This window comes from Anoplolepis gracilipes, chromosome 12 (genome assembly GCF_047496725.1).
Source record: "Anoplolepis gracilipes chromosome 12, ASM4749672v1, whole genome shotgun sequence".
NCBI classification, from domain to species: Eukaryota; Metazoa; Arthropoda; class Insecta; order Hymenoptera; family Formicidae; genus Anoplolepis; species Anoplolepis gracilipes.
In genome coordinates, this window is record NC_132981.1 from 11,875,001 (window position 1) to 11,900,000 (window position 25,000).

The 25,000-nt window shown below is 27.0% G+C and overlaps 3 protein-coding genes across 8 annotated transcripts in view; 1 reads left to right on the forward strand and 2 right to left on the reverse strand.

Moving 5' to 3' along the window:
- Positions 1–5,282, reverse strand: part of Nbs (nibrin) — a 5,484-nt gene extending 202 nt beyond the window's left edge. Inside the window, exons 1-9 of the mRNA XM_072903469.1 lie at positions 5,068–5,282; positions 4,589–4,722; positions 4,357–4,502; positions 3,557–3,719; positions 2,897–3,152; positions 2,426–2,566; positions 1,040–2,301; positions 851–940; positions 1–578 (exon numbers count right to left, since the gene is read on the reverse strand). The exon at positions 1–578 is cut by the window's left edge and continues 202 nt beyond it. Coding sequence (XP_072759570.1) covers positions 525–578; positions 851–940; positions 1,040–2,301; positions 2,426–2,566; positions 2,897–3,152; positions 3,557–3,719; positions 4,357–4,502; positions 4,589–4,722; positions 5,068–5,092 — 2,271 coding nt within the window. The 5' untranslated portion in view covers positions 5,093–5,282 and the 3' untranslated portion in view covers positions 1–524. The remainder of the gene's footprint in view (positions 579–850; positions 941–1,039; positions 2,302–2,425; positions 2,567–2,896; positions 3,153–3,556; positions 3,720–4,356; positions 4,503–4,588; positions 4,723–5,067) is intronic.
- Positions 5,283–8,696: 3,414 nt separating this feature from the next.
- The window catches only part of LOC140671669 (uncharacterized), a 16,318-nt gene continuing 14 nt past the window's right edge, over positions 8,697–25,000 (reverse strand). Inside the window, exons 1-4 of one of the 4 annotated variants that reach the window (XM_072903169.1) lie at positions 24,945–25,000; positions 12,291–12,628; positions 9,797–12,089; positions 8,697–9,149 (exon numbers count right to left, since the gene is read on the reverse strand). The exon at positions 24,945–25,000 is cut by the window's right edge and continues 14 nt beyond it. In XM_072903169.1, the coding sequence (XP_072759270.1) occupies positions 8,916–9,149; positions 9,797–11,467 (1,905 nt within the window). In that variant the 5' untranslated portion in view covers positions 11,468–12,089; positions 12,291–12,628; positions 24,945–25,000 and the 3' untranslated portion in view covers positions 8,697–8,915. Of the gene's footprint in view, positions 9,150–9,796; positions 12,090–12,290; positions 12,629–24,944 lie in introns of those variants that run through there. The other 3 variants (XM_072903171.1, XM_072903170.1, XM_072903172.1) reach the window with 3 other exon arrangements.
- On the forward strand, positions 12,628–18,770 carry Vps51 (vacuolar protein sorting 51). 3 transcript variants are annotated; one of them, XM_072903166.1, is made up of 12 exons: positions 12,628–12,760; positions 12,886–12,939; positions 13,254–13,425; positions 13,799–13,933; positions 13,998–14,219; positions 14,338–14,930; positions 15,558–15,771; positions 16,313–16,537; positions 16,716–17,044; positions 17,272–17,449; positions 18,305–18,417; positions 18,498–18,770. In XM_072903166.1, exons 3-12 carry the CDS (start codon positions 13,345–13,347, stop codon positions 18,604–18,606), a joined length of 2,199 nt encoding a protein of 732 aa, XP_072759267.1. In that variant the 5' UTR covers positions 12,628–12,760; positions 12,886–12,939; positions 13,254–13,344; the 3' UTR covers positions 18,607–18,770. The 3 variants fall into 3 exon arrangements, with proteins under 3 accessions (XP_072759267.1, XP_072759268.1, XP_072759269.1); XM_072903167.1 differs by having other exon boundaries at positions 13,336–13,425; XM_072903168.1 differs by lacking the exon at positions 12,886–12,939 and having other exon boundaries at positions 12,634–12,760; positions 13,336–13,425.

Here is a 25,000-nt window from a genome sequence, read left to right on the forward strand (position 1 = left end):
AGATATAGCATTGTAGGATAAATGAGGACATTTCATAAATGTGAAAAATTTTTTTCTAAATTTTAATTTTTTAATTTTGAGAAATGAATAGATCAAATAATGTAATCAAATAGCATACTATATATCCTGTTGTTATCTAAAAAGAAATAAATATTTATATTTTATTTTTTATTTTATTTTACAAATCATTAGGTTCCTTTAACTCACTCTATATATATGCACACATATAAGTTTCAAGTTTCAATTAAAATGAGAATTCTGCACACATAAATCAAATTTAGATTCTTTTCACAAAAAAAAAAAATTTTTAATTATTATTTGTTTACAAAATTTGCTTTTATTAGAGTTAAATCTTTGAAAGTAACAATATTTCTAATATGACACTAAAATAAATTTTAATAATAAAAATATCTAGTACTAACTTGAAAATATTTTAATTTTAAAGAAACCTCAATTAAAAGTTCTTAATTATTTTAATCCCTATAGTATTAAACTCTTTCTTATAATAAAATTACATACTTGAATCACAAGACAAAGTCATCCACTTTTAGTTTCTTCTCAGGAATCGTAATGGGTTTCTAAATTAATTTAAGAAATCGTTAAATCTTCTTACACACAGATTACTTACTTTTCTTCTATACATACACACGCACACGCGTGCGTGCGCGCGCGCGCGCACACACACACACACACACACATACACGCGCGCGCGCGCGCATACAAGTATATAACGATGTGTATATGCGTGTGCGCATATAAAGAAGTCAAAATATATAAATATATCATTAAATGATGTTACACGTATTTAATAATATTACATCAAGTATTATAGAACAAGATTCTTACAAACCTTTGTGAATCTTTTGCCACATGGTATATCTTTCCGCAGTATCTCATTTGTAAATTCTTGGTTTAAATATCTCTCATACCAATTAACTCTCTGTAAAGATTGTAAACATTATATTTTATTATTATAAATATATATAAATACAACAGTATATTATATAATAATTATTTCAATTATTATTAATTAACTCACTATTCTTCGAGGTTCTTCCTTTTTTTCGTCCTTTTTTTGTATTTTACTTTCTGTTACTTTTTTATTTTCTCGATTTCTTCCAGATTTGCAGATTGAACCTAATTTTTGTTCTTTGAATGAATTCTGTGATTCTTCAACTGTAAAGCAATGCTTTCCCAATATACTTTTTTCTTTTCCTTGCCATAGATACATATCGTTGCTATCAATTTTCTCTATCGATACAATTCGCGGATATTCTGAGTTTTTAGAACTTTCTCCTTTCGCATTTTCAAATTTATCATTAATATTATTTAAGCTATCATTTTTAATAATAAAATTTTCTTTACGATTCAAATTACTATTTTCAAAAGTCGAACTGTTATTTTTGTTGATTAATACATTTTCCAATTGTTGAAATTTGGATTTGTTTTCTTCTAAAACATCTTTTCTTTTTAAATTTTTTGCAAAGATCAAATTTTCTACAAAAACTTCTTTTTCTTGAAATTCAACATTTTCCTCTTTTTCCACAGCAAAATTGCTTGAAACATTTTTTTCATTTTTACAAATGTCAAAAATAAGGTGAGTTTGCTTATTATTATTATTATTGCTTTTACCAGAAGAAACATTATTCACATTTCCTTCTAAAGAATTACAACTTTCGGGAATAATTTGAGATTGTTTATTGATCTTTCTAGAAACAATATTACTCACAACGTTCTTGTTGTTATTAACAATATTATTTTGTTGATTTTCTTTAAAAAAATAGATATTTTTTAAATTATTTTCATCGTATTGAATTTTCATTCCAGTGCCATTTGTATTAGTGCTGAAAATATTACTTTGCTCATTTTCGTCAGAAAAGAGAGTTTTTTTCAAAATGTGCTCATTGTTTTGAGAGTCGTAAGTTTCGGGAACTATTTTGCGTTTATTTTCTCTATTATCGTTGTGTTTGTTTTTCATCACAATATTACTTTTGCTAGCGTTATATGTACCTCTCTGTTCGCTTTCAGAAAAGTAAGTTTCTTTTGAGACATTTTTATCATATTGAGAATCGCAAGTTTCGGGAATATTTCTTTCAATTTGTCTTTTAGCAACATTATCAACGTCCTGCGTATCCTCGATTATTATCGCGTCAGATGGAGAAAATATTTGCGCCTTTATTTTTACAAATGTAGCAAAATCGAATTTGGGATTGCAGTACATTGTCGTAGTACAATATAGAATTGCAAGTGGAATTTCCGTATCAGAAACCATTCTACGTTTGACAGCTTGTAACTTGGAATCTACAATTTATTTGAAAGTTATTTCATGTTTTAATCTATTCAGTACGTTTTGCGCTCGCTCGCTCTCTCTCTCTCTCTCTCTCTCTCTCTCATTTCTCTTTTACAATAATATTCAATTACTCACAAATAATTGGATAATCAACGGCAACAACTTGAGTTAATTGCGAGGAATCATTTGCTGGTTGTTGTATAACAATCGCATTTCTTGCAGTAAGATCTCGAGGAGTCAAGGGTCTCTTTGTGGGATACACACATGACTTGCCACCTAAAATATATATATATATATATATATATATATATATATATATATATATATGTCTAATATAAACTTTTATCATAATTAGATTTATATTTAGAAACTAACGAGAAAATATTGAGCACAGTAATAAGAGTATAAACATAAAAAAATTAAACTCATTAAAAAGAAAGGAATAAATGTAATTTAAACATAATTTTGTTACAAAATATTAAAATAACTATAAGATATAGGAAAGGATTTAAACAATAAGAATAATGTTATTATGACAATCTAATATTATTATATGCAAAGTTTTGTTTTGCTTGCAAAATTCTCAAAATTAATAGAATTCATTACCTGCTGTAGCAATTAATAATGCATATGTGAAATATTGTTTCGCACAAAAATGCACAAACGACAGGCCCTTGAATAGTGTTTTACGTTTTTCATCTGGCAGAAACAATTTTGAACAAATTTTCAACCATTCTTCTTTTACTTTTGGTAGAAAATCTTCAATTTTCGGTAATTCTTTGGATTCTTTGACAGCTATACTTACTGCTTCCCAATACATAATCGTGACAATAGGCTTGGCAGAGGCCAATGCACAAGCTAACTGAACACAAAACAAGTAAAAAATTAACAAAGTGTCTTTTGCCTAACTTTTTAATATTTTTTTCATAAATAAAACTTTTTGTAATTTTCTGCTTAAAGTAAGAAGTTACAACATAAAATTAAAATTAATAACATTAACACAAAATGTATTTTTTAAGTTTATGCTTTTAAATTATACGTTTATTAAACAAATTTAGTATATAATCATATTATTATAAAGTAAACTTTTTATTTTACAAAAATTAACTTCTATTGCTTGAAAAACGTATGGCATAAGAATTTATAAAACATCATTATGAATAATACATCAATAACATAACATGCTATTCAATTCAATCATAACAGCTATTTACTTAGAATTATCAATAATTAAAAAGATTTATACAAAATTATAGAAAATCTTACTTTTGTGGTAAATAGAACACTTTCAGCTACTGTCAAGTGTGTGCAGGAATTGTCCCAAGTTTCAGCTAACATTCCTCCCAAATAACCCACAATATCCCTTAATCTTTCTGTATCCTCTTCATTTAAGCCAGATCTCACAATCACAAATGAATAACACAATGCACTGTAAAAGAAATCTTGTAAAAATTTATCAGATTAAAACTAAATATATAAAAATTAAGTATAATTTTAAATATTATGTAATAATATTTAAAAATTATATGTAAAACAATATTATGTACCAAATATTATACAAGCGTGCATAAGATGTACATACAGAGAGAAAGAGATATGTATCATAATTTACATCCATGAATTATATAGCGTTATAATGAATAAGAAATGAATGAGAGAAAATCTGAACTATTTTATTTGTGATACTTAACGCAAGAAATAAATTAAATAAAAATTACCCGATTAGCATCGTTTTTTTAGGCAGAAATATGTCCTTGAACTACACATCAAAATAACGTGCATTACTATATTCAACTAAATGCGCAGGTTTACAAATGCTTATCTAAACAGCAGCACTGATAAGATGATAATTATTTAATAATTTCTCTTTTATTAAGTAATGCAGAAAAAAATTATTTAGAACTAATTAAGAAATAACACTACGTAATTCATGAGTGCAAATTATGATACCCGTGTTATATATATACATACATACATACATACATATGCATATATATACAAATATAAGTTTAGAAATATAAATTGAAAAATTGTACAAAACTATAACTGTTTTATGAAACTCTTACACAAAAGTATATTTCTGACCAAACTGCACTATATCGCCAGATCTCAAAGTAAATTTGTCATTTGCAGATAATTTCTTCTTCTCCTCATCTCTTACAACAACTGTTCCATATTTAGATATATTGCTGATAACACATTCATATTGTATCTAAAAAAAAAATTTAACATTCTTGATGATGATACTTTTCTAAAAGAGATAAATTGGAGCAAATTAATAAATAAGAACAGGTTTACATCTGATTTTCTTGTGGATTCCACAGAAATCACTGCATGGAGTTCACTAATTGCGACATCTTCCTCCAGTTTGACGTCACTCTGTGATTTACCAAAGGATTTCTTCTGATTTGGCAAGATATAAATGCAAAGATCTACAAGAATAAATTGTCAATTTTCAACACTTGTTATTAATTTATTAAATTATCATTAAATCATTAAATTATTAGATAATAAAACTGTAAAACAGAGAGTTCTGAAAGAATCTAGAATCTTTCAATTCATACATATACATAAATTCTAATTAATTTACCATTTGACTTTTTATTCTTTATAAAATTGAATTTTTGTTTATTACATATTTAATTCATTTTCAGAGTTAATTGTATTAATAAATCTAGATTTTTTATTTTAATATAAAATATTAAAGTGTAGACAAGTTAAAGATACAAAATTTGTTCAATCTTAATTAAACACACCACATACACACATACATATACCTTCGTGTCCTTTAAAACACCACATGTCGAATATCACAGATGTCAAATATAATTCGATTTATATAAGTCTACAAACAAAATAAGAAGTGACAATATTTTAATTTGGCAAGATATTTTCAGTTTCAAAACATTGTCGATGAGACATGCAAAGGCCGTTCTACCAGAGAGAAACCTGAGACCTGAGACCTGAGACTGAGAAACGCCACACACCACGGCCCGGTTTTACGTGATCCCTGAAAGCGACACGGCCTCTGTGGACATAAAAACGTGGACATTGAACTACATAGCCAATATCCACGAATGTTCTCAATGGATAACGCATAATGTGCACAGTTTTGGTTGCGTTCCGTGCTATGTCCACAAAATTTATTAACACATTTTGCTTATTCACTTTCATCTAAAAATAATTTATTATTTCTCCACATTAGCAATAATTTACTTTTAATATCAAATAACCAAGTAAATATTGTCAATATTCTAATTTTGCCAATAATATCTTGATTTTATGTAATTCTTTTTCTTTTATTAAACGCTATTTTTACATTCTACATTTTACAAATTAAAACTTATTTTATATGAAAAAAAAATTTTCTTTTAACAATTTAATAATTTAGAGTATTATATTGTTCTATAAATACAATAATAAACTTTTAGATATCGATAGATTCAATTAAATGAAATAAAGATCAGATATATATATATATATGTAAACATACAAAATTTTTTTAATTAGAGAAAAATATAAATTTTTTACTTATTTAAGTAAAAATTGCCCAAATTATATCGTGTTTGCTGTCATAATCGTAAAAATTTCATTAATTTTAATTATATTATTTTAAAAAAGATAAAATAAAAAATAAAAGTTTTAATTTTTACTTGACAAGCATTTTAATTTATATAGCTAAAGCATTAGAGCTAAAAAAAAAGGTCCCCGCTAAATATTTATAATCGTATAAATTCTTGTATTACTAATAAAAAAGTTGATGCGAGACGCTTTCTGTAACAACTAATCGTGATTTGAAAAGAAAAAGAAAATTACTTATCAAAATTAATTAACCGAGATCATTGTTGCACGAGACTCTTATATCAATATATATATATAATATATGAATACATGTTTATAATATAATTTTATTTTATTTAATTACTGTAATTTTATTTATCAGTCATCGGACTCATTTAATTCATCTATTTGTTGCTTTGAATTTACAATTTTAATAACAGGACGTTTGATATATTAATTTCAGGAAAAGAAACTTTATTAATTACTGTTAATTAATGCCGATTATGCAATTGACATACTCGTACGCGATTAATAATACGTGTCTTCAAATATCCTCAAAAGTTCAATTTTTATTAATAAAATATTTTACATAAATATCGGCAATGTACTTCACGAGCAGTAATATATCTTAAAACGCTCGAAAATTCGCTTCTGAATGATTAGGAAAACATGTTTCGCAAAGAAGGTATCGCTACAATCGATGAGAAGAGTGATACCTTCTTTGATCTCGGTTAATTAATTCTGATAAGTAATTTTCCTTTTCTTTTCAAATCACGATTAGTTGTTACAGAAAGCGTCTCGCATCAACTTTTTTTATTAGTAATACAAGAATTTATATGATTATAAATATTCAGCGAGGACCTTTTTTTAGCTCTAATTTCATTTAATTGAATCTATCGATATCTAAAAGTTTATTATTGTATTTGTAGAACAATATAATACTCTAAATTATTAAATTGTTGAAAGAAATTTGTTTTTTTTTTCATATAAAATAAGTTTTAATTTGTAAAATGTAGAATGTAAAAATAGCGTTTAATAAAAGAAAAAGAATTACAAAAAATCAAATTATTGGCAAAATTAGAATATTGACAATATTTACTTGATTATTTAATATTAAAAGTAAATTATTGCCAGTGTGGAGAAATAACAAATTATTTTTAGGTGAAAGTGAATAAGCAAAATGTGTTAATAAATTTTGTGGACATAGCACGGATCGCAACCAAAACTGTGCACATTATGCATTATTCATTGAGAACATTCGTGGATATTGGCTATGTAGTTCAATGTCCACGTTTTTATGTCCACAGAGGGCGTGTCGCTTTCAGGGATTACGTAAAACCGGGCCGTGGTGTCTCTCGGGCTTCTCTCTGGTTCTACATTAGTTATTAGCTATTAGTTGCATCTTGCATCGCGCAGCGTCGCAACCGTCGTAAATACCAATCCACTGTGCTATCCAATCAGCGTCAAGCTAACTTAATACTAAGGCTGAAATCACATAGTGCGTCAAAGCTCTGATTGGCTGTTTCTATGACGCACTCTCTATTCCGTACTTCTATTCCGTACTTCTTTCTTTTTTTCTTTTTCTTTTATTTTTTCTTTTCTTTTAGGCCGATTGAAACGCATGACTTGCGTCCGATGGTACGACATACGACATCCGATATCCGATATCCAATGACAGAGCTTGTTTTTTAAGAATTCTAGCTAGAGATATTTTAGATAGCACTTTTTCCTAGAAAATAAGTTCCGTTATTGGATATCGGATGTCGTACCATCGGACGCAATGTGAACCCAGCATAAGGCGTATATCAAAGATACGCGCCATAAACATAGACTTACTAGAATATAGTAGACTGCTCATGCGCACTGCATAGAACTCACTCACATTAACAACACGCATACTATGACAACATACTATGCAACACGTTCTGACACCATTATTGGTCGCTATGCTTCTCCTACTACTCTGCGTTAGAAAAAGATAGAAACTCATATTAACGACAACTGTCCTTTTCTCAGTGATGGATACCCCCACTACCGTTTTTCCATCTCATAAGCAGTCTATTCTATTAAGTCTATGGCCATGAAGAATAGAACCCAGGGACACAAACTTATATGGGCGATGATTTATGCATAGATATCTTCCGATATCTATGGATTTATGGCCGGTATTCATAATCTGATCTTATATTTAAGATCATCTTAAGATCTCGTTCAACCAATAAAATGATGCTATGCGGCTATTTGATTGGTTGAACGGGATCTTAAGACGATCTTAAATATAAGATCGGACTATGAGTACTGACCTATGAGCTCAAAAGTGATTGGCAACGCTAATTCGAAATGTTAATCGAGATGGCGTTTCCGTTTCAATATTATTCATACGAAATATGGACATACAACATACTAGAGCCTAGAGCACTAAAAAAATAGGTATTCTCGTCCATCGTTCTTGCTTTGTGATATTTTTAATTCTCCAAGATTGTTAAACAATAAAAATTTATTATTCCAAGATGACTTTTTTAACAAAACTACTATAAATTATAAATACTATTTACTATAAATTTTTTATATCATGAATTATAAAAATAAATAAAAGTTGCAAAAACCTAACCTTTTCACTAAACGTTTCATAATCTTAAATGAATATTTCGAAAAATAGATTGGCTAATTAAACAATATTAAATAATATAATAGAATTCTTCTATTCTGCTTTTCATTCTAAAACCAGCTGTAGATTTCTATAATAAACTTTTTTTTTTTAATATTTTGTTATATCCTATTATATATTACTGATTACCTGATCATGCATTCAGTGGGGAAAAAATGGATTAAAATTAGAAATGAGTTATATTCTGTGAATAGAAAACGTCGAACTCTTGCTTTATTTTTCAAAATAATAAAATTAAATAAATTCAAACTAACGACATTTCAGAATTGTCAAGCGTTTTTCAATCCACAAAACGATACAAATCCAAATCCCAATTATATATTTTTTAAAAACTTCTTTTTAATTGTTCATCAATAAAATCAAGAAATTTTGATTTAAAAAAATATCTTTGTAGTTTCAAAGCTGATCGATTACCATGTTGACAATCGACAGCTTCAACGTCGCTCTAGCTCGGGTCGGTAACCGATGCGTCAACGGTGCTATTTTTCTCAAGAAATGCCTAATTTCGCTTCTGATAGGGAACATAGTCCTTCTCATGGTGCCTGTAATTTTCTTCCGTCGTCTTGCCTTCTTTCTCTTTATCATATCTTTTTTCAAATCCTCCAACTCTTGAAAATATTTTTCCTTTACCTATGATATTAAAAGTTATTTAAATAAATAATTATTTTATTTGTTCAGATATTACAGGTATAATATTACTTATATCAAATATTTGAATTATTTATTATCTAATTAACTGATACTTATTTTTTTCACTTTAAATTAATCATGAATTACCAATAAGTCAATTTACGTATGTATCTGTATACATGATCTATATCAATCATATTTCTTAATATAATTCTCAATTATATAAAGTATGTCTAATTATTTTTAATTATTTTATGGTTTATGAATAAAAATAAATGATATATATATTTATAAATCTTTATCTGATCTAGATAATTATATCTATAATTATGTGTGTGTGTGTGCGTGCGTGCGTGCGTGCGTGCGTGCGTGCGTGCGTGCGTGCGTGCGTGCGTGCGTGCGTGCGTGCGTGCGTGCGTGCGTGCGTGCGTGCGTGCGTGCGTGCGTGCGTGCGTGCGTGCGTGCGTGCGTGCGTGCGTGCGTGCGTGCGTGCGTGCGTGCGTGCGTGTGTGTGTGTACAAATTTTATATATATGTTTGGGCAAATATTTAATCATTGAAATATGAATTATAATTTACAAATATATTTGCAATTGTGTATATTTATATTATTGTGGTTCGTTATTCATGAATATATTTTCAACTTACACTGACCTGCAACCCAGCTACATCTTCCAAAATCTCCAAAGAGTGCGGAAGCGTCTTTTTTTCCTGTACTTTATTAGAATTCAAAATCTCCTCATTACATTCTGTAGACATTGATAAAATTTCCACTAAACTTTTGTCCATGTTCTGTTTCGTTTTTTGCAAGATAACAGAAGTTTGATTATTCTTCATCCAAATTTGTTGTTCACTTACATTACTCGTAAAATTTTTCGTTTTGCTTTGTTTTTTTATCCTTGAAGCTTTCTGAAAATTTTGCTGTTGTTCTTGTTCTGGCAGATTTATTTTGATTAACAATCCCGGAGGAATACTCGACAAACTATGAACTGGTATCGGAGCACCAAGCGTCGATATGTCCCCGGTAAACGGCACTATAATCTTCTTGATATTTCCTTGAAGATTATTCGCAACATTATTCGTAGCGACATTATTGATTGTGATCGGCTGAAATTGATCTCCTAACTGGATCTTCCAGTTGCTCGTGGGTGGAAGAGGTAATTTTTTCATCACTTGGTTTTCCATATTGTTAGGCTCAAGTCTAGGAATATTAATAGAAGTCGGTCTTCGAGATTTCCCCCGTTTTTTCGCCAATGGCGCAGGCTTATTGTCAACTTTGGGTTTTTTGCTAGACACAAGTGGCCTAGAAACCGAGCGCTTAAAGGCCTTGGAAGAATCTTTATTATCTTCTCCAAGATACTGATCATCCTCGTTTTTCTCGAAAACATTTTCACATTCTGAAATATTCTTTATTGTGGGCACTGCGTCGCATGGGCCGACCTTGTGGAAACTCTGTTTAGTCTGAAAGTGTTTGGAACATAATACAAGCTTGCGTATCTGATTGGGCGACATTTTGAGTAGATCTTCGCGGCCGAGAAACTGGCACCAGCGTAAACATCGACCTATTTCGTATGCCGGGAACGGGTGAAACTTGTAACGTTCAACCTTATTTCTCGGGTCGGACCTCAGCCGACCACAAGCCGCGCAAGCTTGGCTTTCCAGTACTTCAGTAGGCAATGATTCCAATTTTTTGCACTTATCTGGGAAACTGAAAAGTTTCGATTCAGTTTGCAAATCGATAATAGACGGTCCTGACTGGTTCAATTGATCTGGATCGCGAATCTTAGGAATAGCATTTTCCATTAATCTTCCCTTGAATCCTGGAACAAACTGGGAACGATCAAAATGCTTAGAACAGATATAGCAAAAGAGGATTTCTTTTCTCGTTAATCTGTAATAAGAGTCTATGCCAACAAAATCCAGCCATTTGAGACAGCGAAATTCTTCCCCAGGGAAATGATGGAAGGTTGTCCCATCGTAATCTGCAGCAGGTGGATCTCTTCGTGTTCTTCCGCAAAGAACACACGTTATATTATACAAACTTTGCTTAGGATCATAGATTGATGGAACTGCGATAGAATTTAAGCGATCCAAATACTCGTTAAGAAAGTCTTGTTGAGGCTGGAAATGTTTGGAGCAAACCATACGTTGAAGAAGTTGCTTTTTTGTAAGTTTGTAAAGGTCCTCACGACCGCAGAACTCGAGCCAATAACGGCAACGGGGCTCGTCGTTCACCGGAAAACCAAAGAACATGTACTCTTCTTCACGATTGTTGGGATTCATGCGCGAACGACCACAGACGACGCAAGGATGTGGCATAGTTGTGATCGTGTAGTTCTTAAAAATCAAGTAAACCTAGTTTATTATATAATTCAAAATTGATGTTAGACTTTAAAGGTCAAATAATTTACGAATCCTTCATCATAGTATTTTTTTTTAGCTTAAGAAAGAAATTGTAATTTTTAAATGTTTCCTCTTTTTCATAATTAAATTAGTAATAATTCGTCCTTGAAACTATAAATCAGTTTTCTTTCTCATAGCTCGCAGTTAGCACGCTGTAGCTTTTAAAGTATATTATAAACATAAAATCTTCTTTTTAATAGATTAAAGTTAATATTATAAAAGAATCGAGTAGCTTTCAAACATTTTTCTCATAATTCATATTCTTTTAATAGCTTCTCACAATTTAAATTTGAAATTGTGACTGCTGGGTTCTTTCCTCTCTTCATAATTGACGATTAAAATTGTCATGTTAAAAGATTTTCAAATTCTTTTCTTTCATAGTTCACCGTTGAAACGATGATTGTCAAAGATCAAGTTTGTCTCATCAAGTTTTTCCTCTTCACGATGCAATTTAATGCAATAGTTTCCTATTAATTTTACAGATTTCGAGAAAGAAATTTTATATATATCTGTATTGTTTCTTCAAAATATCCTTCTGCTGAAAATAATTATCAGATACGTTAAAGACATTTACAATTGACAATTAGTAGAAGATGGGGAAAAAAGTTACAAAAAATTATATTACGCCCGAAAGAGGTTAAGTTGCAAAAAAAGTTTAGTAAACTTTATTGATAAATGATAGCAACGAGAGAGTTAGATTCAATTTAAAATCGACTATATTATATATTACTTTTCTTACCGTTTTATGAAATTTGTAGTATAATTCTTGTATATGATTATTTCATTCCAATTTTAAAATACTTTGAACGAAAGAGAGATGTGTAGCCCTTATATTTTACAATTTTCCAAATGACGGATAATATTAAGAAAGCACTTGAGATTTTTGCTTTACTAGAATTTGCAAAATGTTTGAATTGTTGAAAAAATATTGTTAATTTATTAAAGAATTAAGATGTGTACTTGTATGTTGACGAGTGAGGTTATACTACTTTGCTCAGCCGCTCAGCCAGCGTCTTTGCGTGTTTGTTGCGTCTTCAGTCTTCAGAAATCTAACCTGCAACCTGTAACCTGCAAACACTGCAAACACTGCAAATGTCATTTCTCATTTACATAATAAGTTAGATGTTAGATATGAGATAGCGGAATTAAATGTTATTCATATTTGCCAACAGTATTAACAAGATAAAATAATAATATAATAAAAATTAAGTAAGTAGTAAAATATTGATATTGTTGTTTAAAGAACAGATATACACTTGAATTACAAAATTATTATATCATTATATTAAATTAAAGAATAATATCAAACATTTCCTTTTTTATGATAATGGAAGGTATATCTTAAAAATCTTTTAATAACTGTTGTAAAAACAAAACAAAAAAAAAATGTAAGTACATATTATATTGTATATGTGTAATTACGATAAACACTACATTTGAAAACTTGAGATTTGTGTCATATTGCAGTGTTATAGTCTCATATTAGGGATTGGGTTATGTAATATAAATTTATCTATTTGCTTATGTGTGTACGCGAATAATGTGTATTGCAACCTCGAATTCATATGAGACAATAATATTGCATATGAGGGATGTTTTTTTTTTTTTTTTTTATTAGCATTAAAATTGCAACACGTGTATGTGTGTGTGTGTGTGTGTTTAAAATGAAATATTGTAATAATTTTTATATTATATTTATTAGCAAAAAAGAAATAATTAATAGTTAAAGACAGATCACACACAATAATTAAATAAAATTTCTTTTATTATTTCTTGGAAAAAAGATTTAAAAGATGGCAGAGAGCATGAATAATCCATATGACATTAATGGACAACATTTCAATTCTGACATGTATTTTCAAAAGTTATTAAAGGTGAGACAATATAAAAAATATAAATATTTAAATAAGTACTTTAAATAAATTAAAAATTAATAAATGTGTAAAAAAATAATTATTAATATATAATCGAGATATAAATTAAATAAAACTTTAATTTAAATAATTGTATTTTAATTTTATTTAAATCACTTATTTTTTTTTTCTATAATTTTCTCGTTACGTATAAAGAAATATATATATTTGAAGTTTTACAGAGAACAACATACGCTACTATCTTTCTGTAGATTATATATTGTCAATATACAAATTACTGTGCTTAGCACATATTCTATCTTTTGTTTGTTAATTATACATTTCTACAATATATACACAATTTAGTTTTCTATAATTTTTCTTTTTGGCATAGGAATACACATTGAAGCAAATTATGGATCATGAAGCTGAAATTATAAAAAACACCCAAACTTTACATTCAGATATGCAGACTTTGGTATATGAAAATTATAATAAATTCATATCTGCCACTGATACTATTCGTAAGGTAAGTCTATATTTACAAAATTATTAGATTTATTTTTAATACAATTGTTTTTAATACAATTTAGATGAAAGCAGATTTTAAGGAAATGGAGGACAGCATGGATCTGTTGGCAAAGAATATGGACAGTATCACTTCTTTTTCAGAGCAAATTTCTTCAACTTTACATGGAACAAGACAACAAATTGCTAAGTTGTCCTCTGTACATACTCTGTTAAAAAAATTGCAGTTTCTTTTCAAGCTGCCTGGCAATCTCAAGGATAGAATAAATGAAGAAAATTATGTGCAAGTATGCATTTTATTTAAAGTTTATTTATATCTGAGTACGTATAAGATGTTATAATAATAATACAATCTCTCTTTTATATTAATTTTTAAGTCTTCATTTATGAGTGATTTATCTTCAGGCGGTTGAAGATTACGTTCGAGCGCAAAGAGTTTTAAATCAATATAGTAATATGCCATCCTTCCGAGGCATTCAGAAAGACTGCGAAGATATTTTAGATGAGCTAAAATCCAAACTCAGATTACAATTTCACAAAAGGGAGACTTCCACTAAAGCTCTAGCTGAAAATGTCGAACTTTTGTTACAATTAAAAGAACCAGCTGATTCTTTATGCATTGAATTTTTGATGCATACTGAAGGAAGGTTAACGGAGCAATTAGAAATCCTGAAAGATATGTGCGAAAACGACATTATAGAGTTTATAGACATGGCTTCTTCAGGATTTCTTAGTAACTTGTGTCTGATTGTGGCTTCTTATAATGATTTGTTCATAAATCGATTATTGGAAGAAAATAATTTAGTTGATGACTTTGAAATAAAAGCTGAAAATAATTTGAATAAATTTATTGTGAGCAATATGAAAAAATATTTTGATTTAGTGGGTAAACGAGTAGAAGATGTGAGTGATACAGCACTTTTGGTGAGAGCTCTTGACAGATTTCATCACAAGCTGCAGGCGATGAATATATCTTGCAAGGAAAAGGACTTTGTCAGGTAATAGAGAAAAAGAAAAATATATTAAAAATAATTTAAAATAAAACATATAAAAAAGAAATATAGAATAAAAATTATAAAAAGTAGAGTAGAGGAAAAGAATAAATATCAAAATAAATAAAATATACATATAATAATATGACTTTTTTATACACACACATATATACACACATATATATATATATATACTTATATACGTATCTATATATACGTACATATATATACATACATATATTTCATCGAGTTGCAGCTTCTTGAAAATAGCTCAATTTCTTTTAAACACAAGGTGTGCTTACAATGTTAAATTTTTATCAAACACTGCATATATATATATATATACACACACACACATACATATACATATGCACGCGCGCACGCGCACACACACACACACTCACATATATATATATATATAGTTGTAGTATTTTTATAAAATCAATCTTTTTTATAAAAAGGCTTTGTTACTTTATAATGTGCTGAATTATTGTAAGATAGCGTTTTATAAAAAGCCAGAATTTACAAAGAAACTTCGACATATACACAAGACTAATAAGATTGTGTACATGTGTATAAAATATGATAAAATAAAAAAATAAAATAAAATAAATTAAAATAAACATTTTTCAGAATTGGGACTGATATTGTTGTGAATGCTGGCCGAAAGCAATGTCGCAATCATTTGCACAGTTTGAAGCAACACTTAAATGAAACTTTAGTGAAAGTGAGACAAACATTAGCCACTAAACTTACACAGAATAGCGATGGAAGCTTAGCAGAGCTTCAAGCTATGCTCATCATGCCTATTATTGAAAAAGTAAAAGGAGTTCTGCAAGATTTATTGGTTTGTATTTTCTCCCCTTTCATTTTTAATACACATATCTCCAATAACCTTGATATATATATATATATATATATATACATATATAGATTTGCATAGTTATGCATAGATTTTAAAGTACTGATCGAGAGACTTTAATTTTATTATTTTGATTGCCAATTTACATATTATTTAGGTTTTTCAGATCATGCGTTTCTAAAAAATAGATAAAGAAGCAAATTATTGGAAAATGTGTATCCTATAATATAAACAATCTTTTTATTTTTTTTAACTTTTTATATGTATATTTTAAATTTTTATATTGTTTAGTTTATTTTTAATCTAACTTTTTTTTAATAACTCAATTTTAATTTAATTCCTAATTTAATGTAACTCTTAATTATACATATTTTGTTTTTTACTTTTGACATAAAATAAAATTCTTTCTTCGGCATCTTATCTTTTTGAGTTTCACTTTTTGAACTTTCAAGTAATCTACTAATAATAATTAATAATATAAATGTGAACAGAAAAGCACTTAAATTGGTTACAATTGCTCTTCTAGGTATTTTTGCAAGAAGACTTGTCGTTCAATCTAAAAACGCAGTTTCTGCAAAGTTTTTGCGTGGATGAAGTAAGAGAAGGATTAGTAATTGGTTTTTTGCATCATCTTACAGCTACAGCAGCTGGATTTTGCAATGGGTCTGATGTACCAAAATTTCCGCCCACCTTGTTACTTTTGCTTAGCAAAATGTGTATTGACTATAAAGAGAGCAACGTCCGTTATTTGGTATTTAGAAATAAAAAGATTTCCAAAAAATATTTTAGTCAATTATATAATAATATAATATAAATGAAAATACCGATATATTAAAGTTAAAATATAAGTGAAAATAAATAGTAAATAAGTGAATAATATAAAGTAATATATATATATATATTAATATATATTTGTATATACCTTGCAGCTCACGACCACCGACGATCTTTTCAGTATTGATCAATATACATCTTTAGAAAATATAACTCCCAAGTCAGAAATGTGCGATCACTTTCAGGAGGCTGCTCAAAATTTACTGAATCATTATGTACGAATTCAAGGACTAGCAGTTTCTCAAATGTTAAGGAAATCTGTAGAAACTAGGGATTGGTTGCATACAATTGAACCTAGAACTGTGAGAGCTGTGATGAAGAGAGTTGTCGAAGATGTAACAGCTATTGATTCCCAAGTTGCTGCTCTATATGATGACAATGATGGTCAAGATAGAAGTAGTGACAGCAGTAGAAAGACTCACAGGTAAAAAACTTATTAGGATTTATGCAATTAAATATATCTCGTTTTTTTCAAAATTATACTTTTGGTGATTGAGATAAAAACAAAATTTCATACAATGCCGGCACAATGCTAATTACTTATATATATCTTTGGATTTTGATATATTCTTCAGATTTTCTCTCGAATTTATTACTTATTAAGTGTTAAATTTTTAAATTGAGATTAATAATTCAGATTTTTTTTTTTAGCATTAGTGTCTCAAGGCATCACTATAGGTCAAACTGGTCATCCTATACACCCAGTCACATTGATTCTTCTCTAGTGTCGAATATTCATAAATTATTCTCCGAACGAATTGAGATTTTTTCGTCCGTGCAGTTCAACAAGGCGTCTATTCTAACAGGAATTATCAAAATAAGTTTAAAAGTAATATTAATGATAATATACTACTTTTTAATAAATATTAAGGAAATTAAGAATTTTCTTAAAAATAATAACAATATCAAATTTTTAATAATATAATACTTTATAATATAATAACTTTTAATCTAATTAATTATTGATTTAGATTAAATCTTTACATTTTATATTTTATTATTTATCAAATCATTAGTTTTATACACAACTTGTTATTTCAATCCATTTCGTACATTTATTATTTTCTTATTTTTCAATTATTTATTTATTTATTTATTTCCTTGTTAGGTACAGAAAGCATTATAAATGCCTTCTCGCTTAAAGGTAGCAAGCATAAACTTATAAGTTTAGTAACAGCTAGTCTAGTAGCAACGCGTTTAGCGTTTTATTAATGTATAATAGATATATATATATATATATATATATATATATATATATATATATTAATATATATTAATTGGTTATATATTAAACCGTAAGGTGACTAACTTCACGAGAAGGCATTTTATGATGCTGAGAATATTATAATAAACATTATAATTTATAATAATGATTTTTTTAGCATATAGAGTGATAAAAATTCTTTTGGATTAATACTTTTAGCAAGCAATGTACTAGCATAATGATCGTTCAGGTGCAGAGTGATCACAATGATAAAATAGCATAGCTATTATCCACTTTACAAAGTTGATTTATCTTTTCAACTTTGCCATTGTTCACAATACAATATATGTTTCATGTTTTTGTCATTATTCACAGCTATTGTAAAAGATTGTTTAATAATTGCTTTTTTAATGACAATTTTTTGTAATAAAATTTTCAAAAATATTTTTTAATAAAATATATCTCTCTTTCTGTATCTAGACTTTTTTAGAATGCGTGAGATTACGAACGTTCAGTAAATACGGCTTGCAACAAATTCAGGTGGATACTCATTATTTACAGCTTTATCTGTGGGGATTCGTGTCAGATGAAAAGTAAAATTTACATTTAACTCTTTGCACGGCAAATAAAAAGAAGTTTTATATTTATACGTTAAAAAATATTTTATTTGTAGCGTCGTTCATTCTTTATTGGATGAAATTTTGGGTAGTGCGGTACACAGATGTCTGGAACCAGTTCTGATGGAGCCCAGTGTGGTGGACATTATTTGTGAAAGGGGCTGAATTATATAAACAATTGCAAATTATCTTATGTAATTACAAACACTATAACGTTATAAATGGTGAAATATATAATTTATTTATAAATATGATGATAGTGATAACAATTATATCAGTATATATACATATAATAAATATATAATAAATAAATAATTATACATGTATATTGTATGATTCTAATATATGTAAATAAATAATATATAAATTATTATTCAAATGTTTATACGTATATGTATATGTGTATATAATAAATAGGCAATTTTTGTACTTATATATATATATATATATATATATATATATATATATATATATATATATTTATTTATTTATTTATTTATTTACACAAATTGTCAATTTATTAATAAAGATAGATTTTGTTATTATTTTTAAATTTAATTACCTAAGTAATTATTTATAATACAAAAGTGATTTACATTTCTCTTTTGCATTGATATTTTATATAGTTGTAGCTTATATAAATTATCACAATAAAAGATTCAATTGGATATACTATTATGCTTTTCTGTTTTCGTTATTTTCTATTGTATTATTATTATATGTCATTATTTTCCATGTACTGTAAAGGTTTTTGCTCTCTCTATCTATTTCGTTCTTTCCTGTGATTCCCACCTATATCTTGCATGAAACTACTATATTAAGGTTTAGTGTATGGTAGAAGAACCAGCACAGGGTCAAACGATTTTAATAAGTCTTAATTCTTGTTTGTCACATTCTGTACTTTCGAACTTTTTCGTTGATCTCATTTTTTTGTTTTTTAAAATTCTTAAATTTTCTCAAACAATTTTTATCGTATTTTTATTATACTTTATTATACATATTTTTTATTAGAAAATTAAAAAAAAATATACTATAATCACTAAATATTATAGGCAATAAAGATTTTCGGGATAAGTTCGAATTAACGAATACTTTGCACGTTTGTGATAATATTTCCGTCAATATTGTATACCTAATCAAATTGCGATATATTAATGATTATTGACTTAAAGTTGTTATCACATAAAATATTGGTCATTACAAAGAAACGGTTACACCTTATTATTGATTGAATACATTAATCTCCATTGTTACCTATTCTGTTTATACGATATATTTGCTCTTTATTGCCTATAATATTTAGTGATTAGAGTTTATTTTTAAGAGAGCCTTGATATTATTTATTTATTTTAAAAAATATACATATGTATATATATATATATATATATATATATATATATACATATGTATATATATATATATATATATATATATATATATATATATATATATATATATAGAGAGAGAGAGAGAGAGAGAGAGAGAGAGAGAGAGAGATTTATATGCAAACACACACACGTACATATATGATATATTTAATTAATTTTATTATTGTTTTAGAGAGAGCTTTTTTACTTGATTAATTACTTTTTTACTTGATTAATTTATTTTGTATTTTATTATATTTTTATTATATGTCTTTCATTTTTTTATTTACATAAATATTTATTTATTCCTTTTTTATTTTTAATTTATTTAATATTATTTAATTCTTTATTTATTATTGATTGAATCATCTTTCTGTCTTTCATTATTTTTTAAATATCATTACAATTATTTCATACGTAACATTCTATTATATATATATATATATATATATATATATATATATATATATATATATATATATATATGTATGTGTATATATATATATATATATATATATATATAATTATTATATATAATATATAATTATTATAATATTTTATTTATATATATAACGATCTGCTGGGATATGATCGATCAATTAAGAGATGAACGGGGTCGCGAATCATATTATGGGATACCAGGGAGAACTTGGTTGTAGCCCCTTGACAGTGGCTACTCTCGACTTAATTCAGACTTCCTCTCTCTTGGGATGAGATTCATTCGGCGAGTATCCGGTCTGGGCCCACGCATCGCATTCTATCCAATTTAATAATGTTTGTTCCTGTGAATTTTACTCTTAGTAAGCTATAGTATTATCAAACCGATTTTGAGTTTTGTCAAAAATGTTTCTTTTCTAATATTTATATTTTAATTAGCCTATGCAGAAGATGTAATATTTACCATCCTTTTAAGTATATAAAACGCTCTTATATAAAGTAAACGACTTCTGAGTAATTGACTATTATGTATCATGTCAATAAAGTGTGCATAAGAATTCTTTTATAAAAAGAACTGTGCTTCGATTGTAAGAAATGTTCGGATATCTATAGAGTTGTAATAAATATGTATGAAAATGTAGAAAAATTGGAAAAAATTCGTGTAACATTACTCTACCTTAAAATAAAACATTATATAAACACAAATATAATTCATAATAGAATCACTTAATCTAATTAATTTTAATTAGGAACTTTTGTCAAAGAAATATTTTAACTTGTCAGAAAACTAGATGGCATATATAAAATATTAAACATCTGTGGAATATACAAAGTTAAAATTGTGTTTTTCATTTTTGATCTTTGTCGTGTTTAAACTTCTTATTATACATTAGATTAAACTTCTTATTATATATTAGATTAAAATAAAATTATGAAATTGATGGCTTCTTATTCTGAAAGAGATGAAAAATGTTATCGAATTTTTTTCAACTACATACATTTATTTTTCGAAAATTATTCGAGAATCATTGACGAAAGAGACATTATTGACTATAATATTTTATATATAATAATCTAATCATATATATATTATACAAAGATAAAATACAAGACTAAAAAAACTTTACAATTAAAAGGGATTGAAACTATTTGAAGAATATTGGAGAAAGATATCGAGCAAAGAAATAATATCAAAGATAGAAATGACAGACAGACATGTGGCAGTAAGATATGTGTATAGATATATGTGCGGTATGTATAGCGATATCTTAAGAAACACCTGTGCATGCGTAATTTGTCTGAAATTTCTCGTGGCATATTCTACCTGACACCGCTGCCACATATCGATATTAACGCATCATCCTACTACGTGTCAAAGTGAATCGTTAGTTATGTGAAGTGTTTATAGTTTATATCAAGAAAGAGAGAGAAGAGAAGAGAAAGGAATAAAAGCTTATAATTCATAAATTATCTAAGTAAGTATTTTTAATATATATATATATATATATATATATATATATATATATATATATTAATATGTATATTAATATGCGTACGCACACATACACACACACACACACATACATATATACTTATGTATATAATATGTGCGTAACGTACATATTATACTAAAATATAATTCTACTTGTTTTAAACATACACATAGATACACCTTTTTCATTCTTTGAAAACAAACGATATTTTAATTTTTGGTTTTTAAAATATTATATCTTTGACAATTTCTTAAACTTTCGAACATAAAATATAATTATACATAAAATAAATTATTTATACATTGGAATAAAACAAGATAAATAGAAGGAAGAAAGGATTATTAATGGGTATTATGTAGTAATATCGTGTTTCATTGCGGTAAAATAACCTAACCCGCATGGGAAAGTCATAGCAGCATAAAATTATTATATTTCAAAATGATCAAATATAAGGGCACAACGTATATTAATATTTTTGTTCTTTGTATATAATCTTCTTTTTCTTTTATTTTTAAAAATGTTACGTTATTTATATTTTATATTATTTTATTATTACATTAAATACAATTTTATCATATTTTATCATATTTTTTTATCAGTATCTCATATTTGAAATGAGATAAAAATCACAATGAGATTACACATTACAAGTTATAATATTCTTTAATAAATTACTTTACATGTGTCAATTTGTTTATAAGTACAGATGATTTATTTTTACATGTAGACCTTAATTTATTATTATTATTGCTCAGCTGAATTTAATCTTTTTCAGATCCTCAGGAAGCTATACTTCAATTATAATGGGAATTACAATGAGGATATTTCAATTTGTGACCGTAACAATGGGCGAAAGATCATTTAAATGCTCATTGGTACGTTCCCAAATCTAACTATCTCTTTTACGCGTCTGCTAATTACAACTATAAATATTTCTTAATATACATACTAACAAAAGAAAAGAAAGTCAATTTGATTAATTTGATCAAAACCGATTCAAATTTTAATAATTTGTACAAATATGCACACACTTCTAGTGTAATTAATGTGTATATTTCTAATTACAATTTATTACAATATATACATAAATTTATATTTTTTATTTAGAGAAATTTTATTTCCAAATATAAACTGACATGAGTCAAAAAAACATATAATATAGGGGAGAGTGAACAAATATTTCTAAACAATATTGTGAAGTTTGAGAAAGGACTTTTGTATTCCATATGCTTTTATCATACTTAAATACACATACAAATGATTTAACTATGCAATCTGATTGACCTTAAAAACAGACCCATTTACGTAGTTGTATAGTTATGTTGATAGATAGCATCATTGTTTATATCTCAATTTTTTAAATAATAACTAAAAAACTGAGTTTGGATTTTTGTTTCACTTGGCACTTTTGAGTCACTCATATATGTATTACAGTATGTATGTATGCATGTATGTATACATATATATATATATATGTGTGTGTGTATGCACATTGATATGAATTATTCTTTAAATATAGATTTTACTATTAGATTTGGTTGTATTATTTAATAATGTAAAATTTGCCAAAAAATTATAAAATTTTACAAATTTTTTGTAAATTTCTATACTTAAAGACATAATTCATACAACAATTGTATTGTATACAATTTGCAAAATTCTATACAAAAATTATGCCAATTTAATTTTAAAAGTTATTAATATACATATAATTTGTTATTTTATATATTTGCTTTTAATATTTTTTATTTTTTTATTATTTCTATTTTACTCTTATATGTATATATATATATATATATATACATAATAAATTTTCTTATTATATATATATATATATATATATATATATACAAAATATATTTTCTTTTTTAAATTTCCTTATATAGTTTATAAATTTTATTTAATATTTTCTTTACATTTTATGTACAATTTTTTTATTTCTGTAGTTATTGAAATTTTCCATTTTGTTGTATAAGATTACAATAATTAACAAGGATTTTGAGAATGCGCATTTTCGGAAACATAATTTTTAGTTCTCTTGATAAACTATATGACCACTGAGCAGGGTTGGAAATTTGGGAATTTGGGAAACTCATTATCATTATTGTTCTTTTTCCTGAAAAGTAACTCGTTACTGTTACTAATCTTTCTCAATTTTTGATAAAGTAACTTGTCGTTACCATTACTCAAAAAGTAACGAGTTGTTACATTTTTTTATATACGATAAAAACTTTACATACAATCTTTTTTCAATACAAGATCAAATTAAACATTAAAAATTTACTAAAAAAGTAACAAAAGCGATATATAATTTTGATAGTGATATCATTATTGATATAAAAAGCAATAATTATTTTGATAATAATAAGTTATTTTGAATAATAAAAACTTTTATAAAGTTAAACGTAAAAGCTATCTTAAAAATTTTGTCACGCGTAATGGTCTTAGGCAAATACAAAATGTTGATTTGATTATTATTTACGTTTTATTGCTTATGTCTCTATATGTGCTACTCGCTATACAAAATAGAAAAAAAAACAAGATATCAAAAAGATGAGCTTCTAATAATTTTTATGTGATGCTACGTTCCAACATTCTTATCAATATGTTTCTTTATCTGAAAATTATACTGAGTAAATTCGAAAAAATAACAATAAATGTTAATTGTGAAATTTTGTTACTTGTTACCAAAAAGATGGTTACTGAAAAACAGAGTTACTTTTTCTGTCACAAACAAAATTTGTAATTATCTCTATCGTTACAGTTACGGAAAAGAAGTAACTGTAGCGGTAACGTTACAATAAGTAACGCGTCACTTTTCAACCTTATCACTTTGAGTCTTCGAAAACAAACAATCAAGAAAACTGATGAAGTTTAAACATACATCAATAAAAATTAATTTTAATCTCAAGTTTTGCAGCTTATTTGCATGTTAAGTAGTAGTGCCGTAGGTGATAGTCTATATAAAATTCACTTCGGCACGATTACTTTACATGCTAGTGAGCGCGATCGACGTGAACAGTTTACAATAAAATATTGTCTAAAAATTTAAAATTGAAAAGAAAATTTTATTAAGACAGCTGAAGCTACGTATAGTATTATTCTTGACAAAAATTTTTATTTCGATTTTAATCAATAGAATTATGCGATTTAATTCACGATGAGAGCGCGCAATCTTGTCGCAGAATTTGAATGAGAGCCTTACCGGACTGTGAATAGTTTGATTGATAACAGCTACCCTCTTGACGGGAAAAGAGAGGA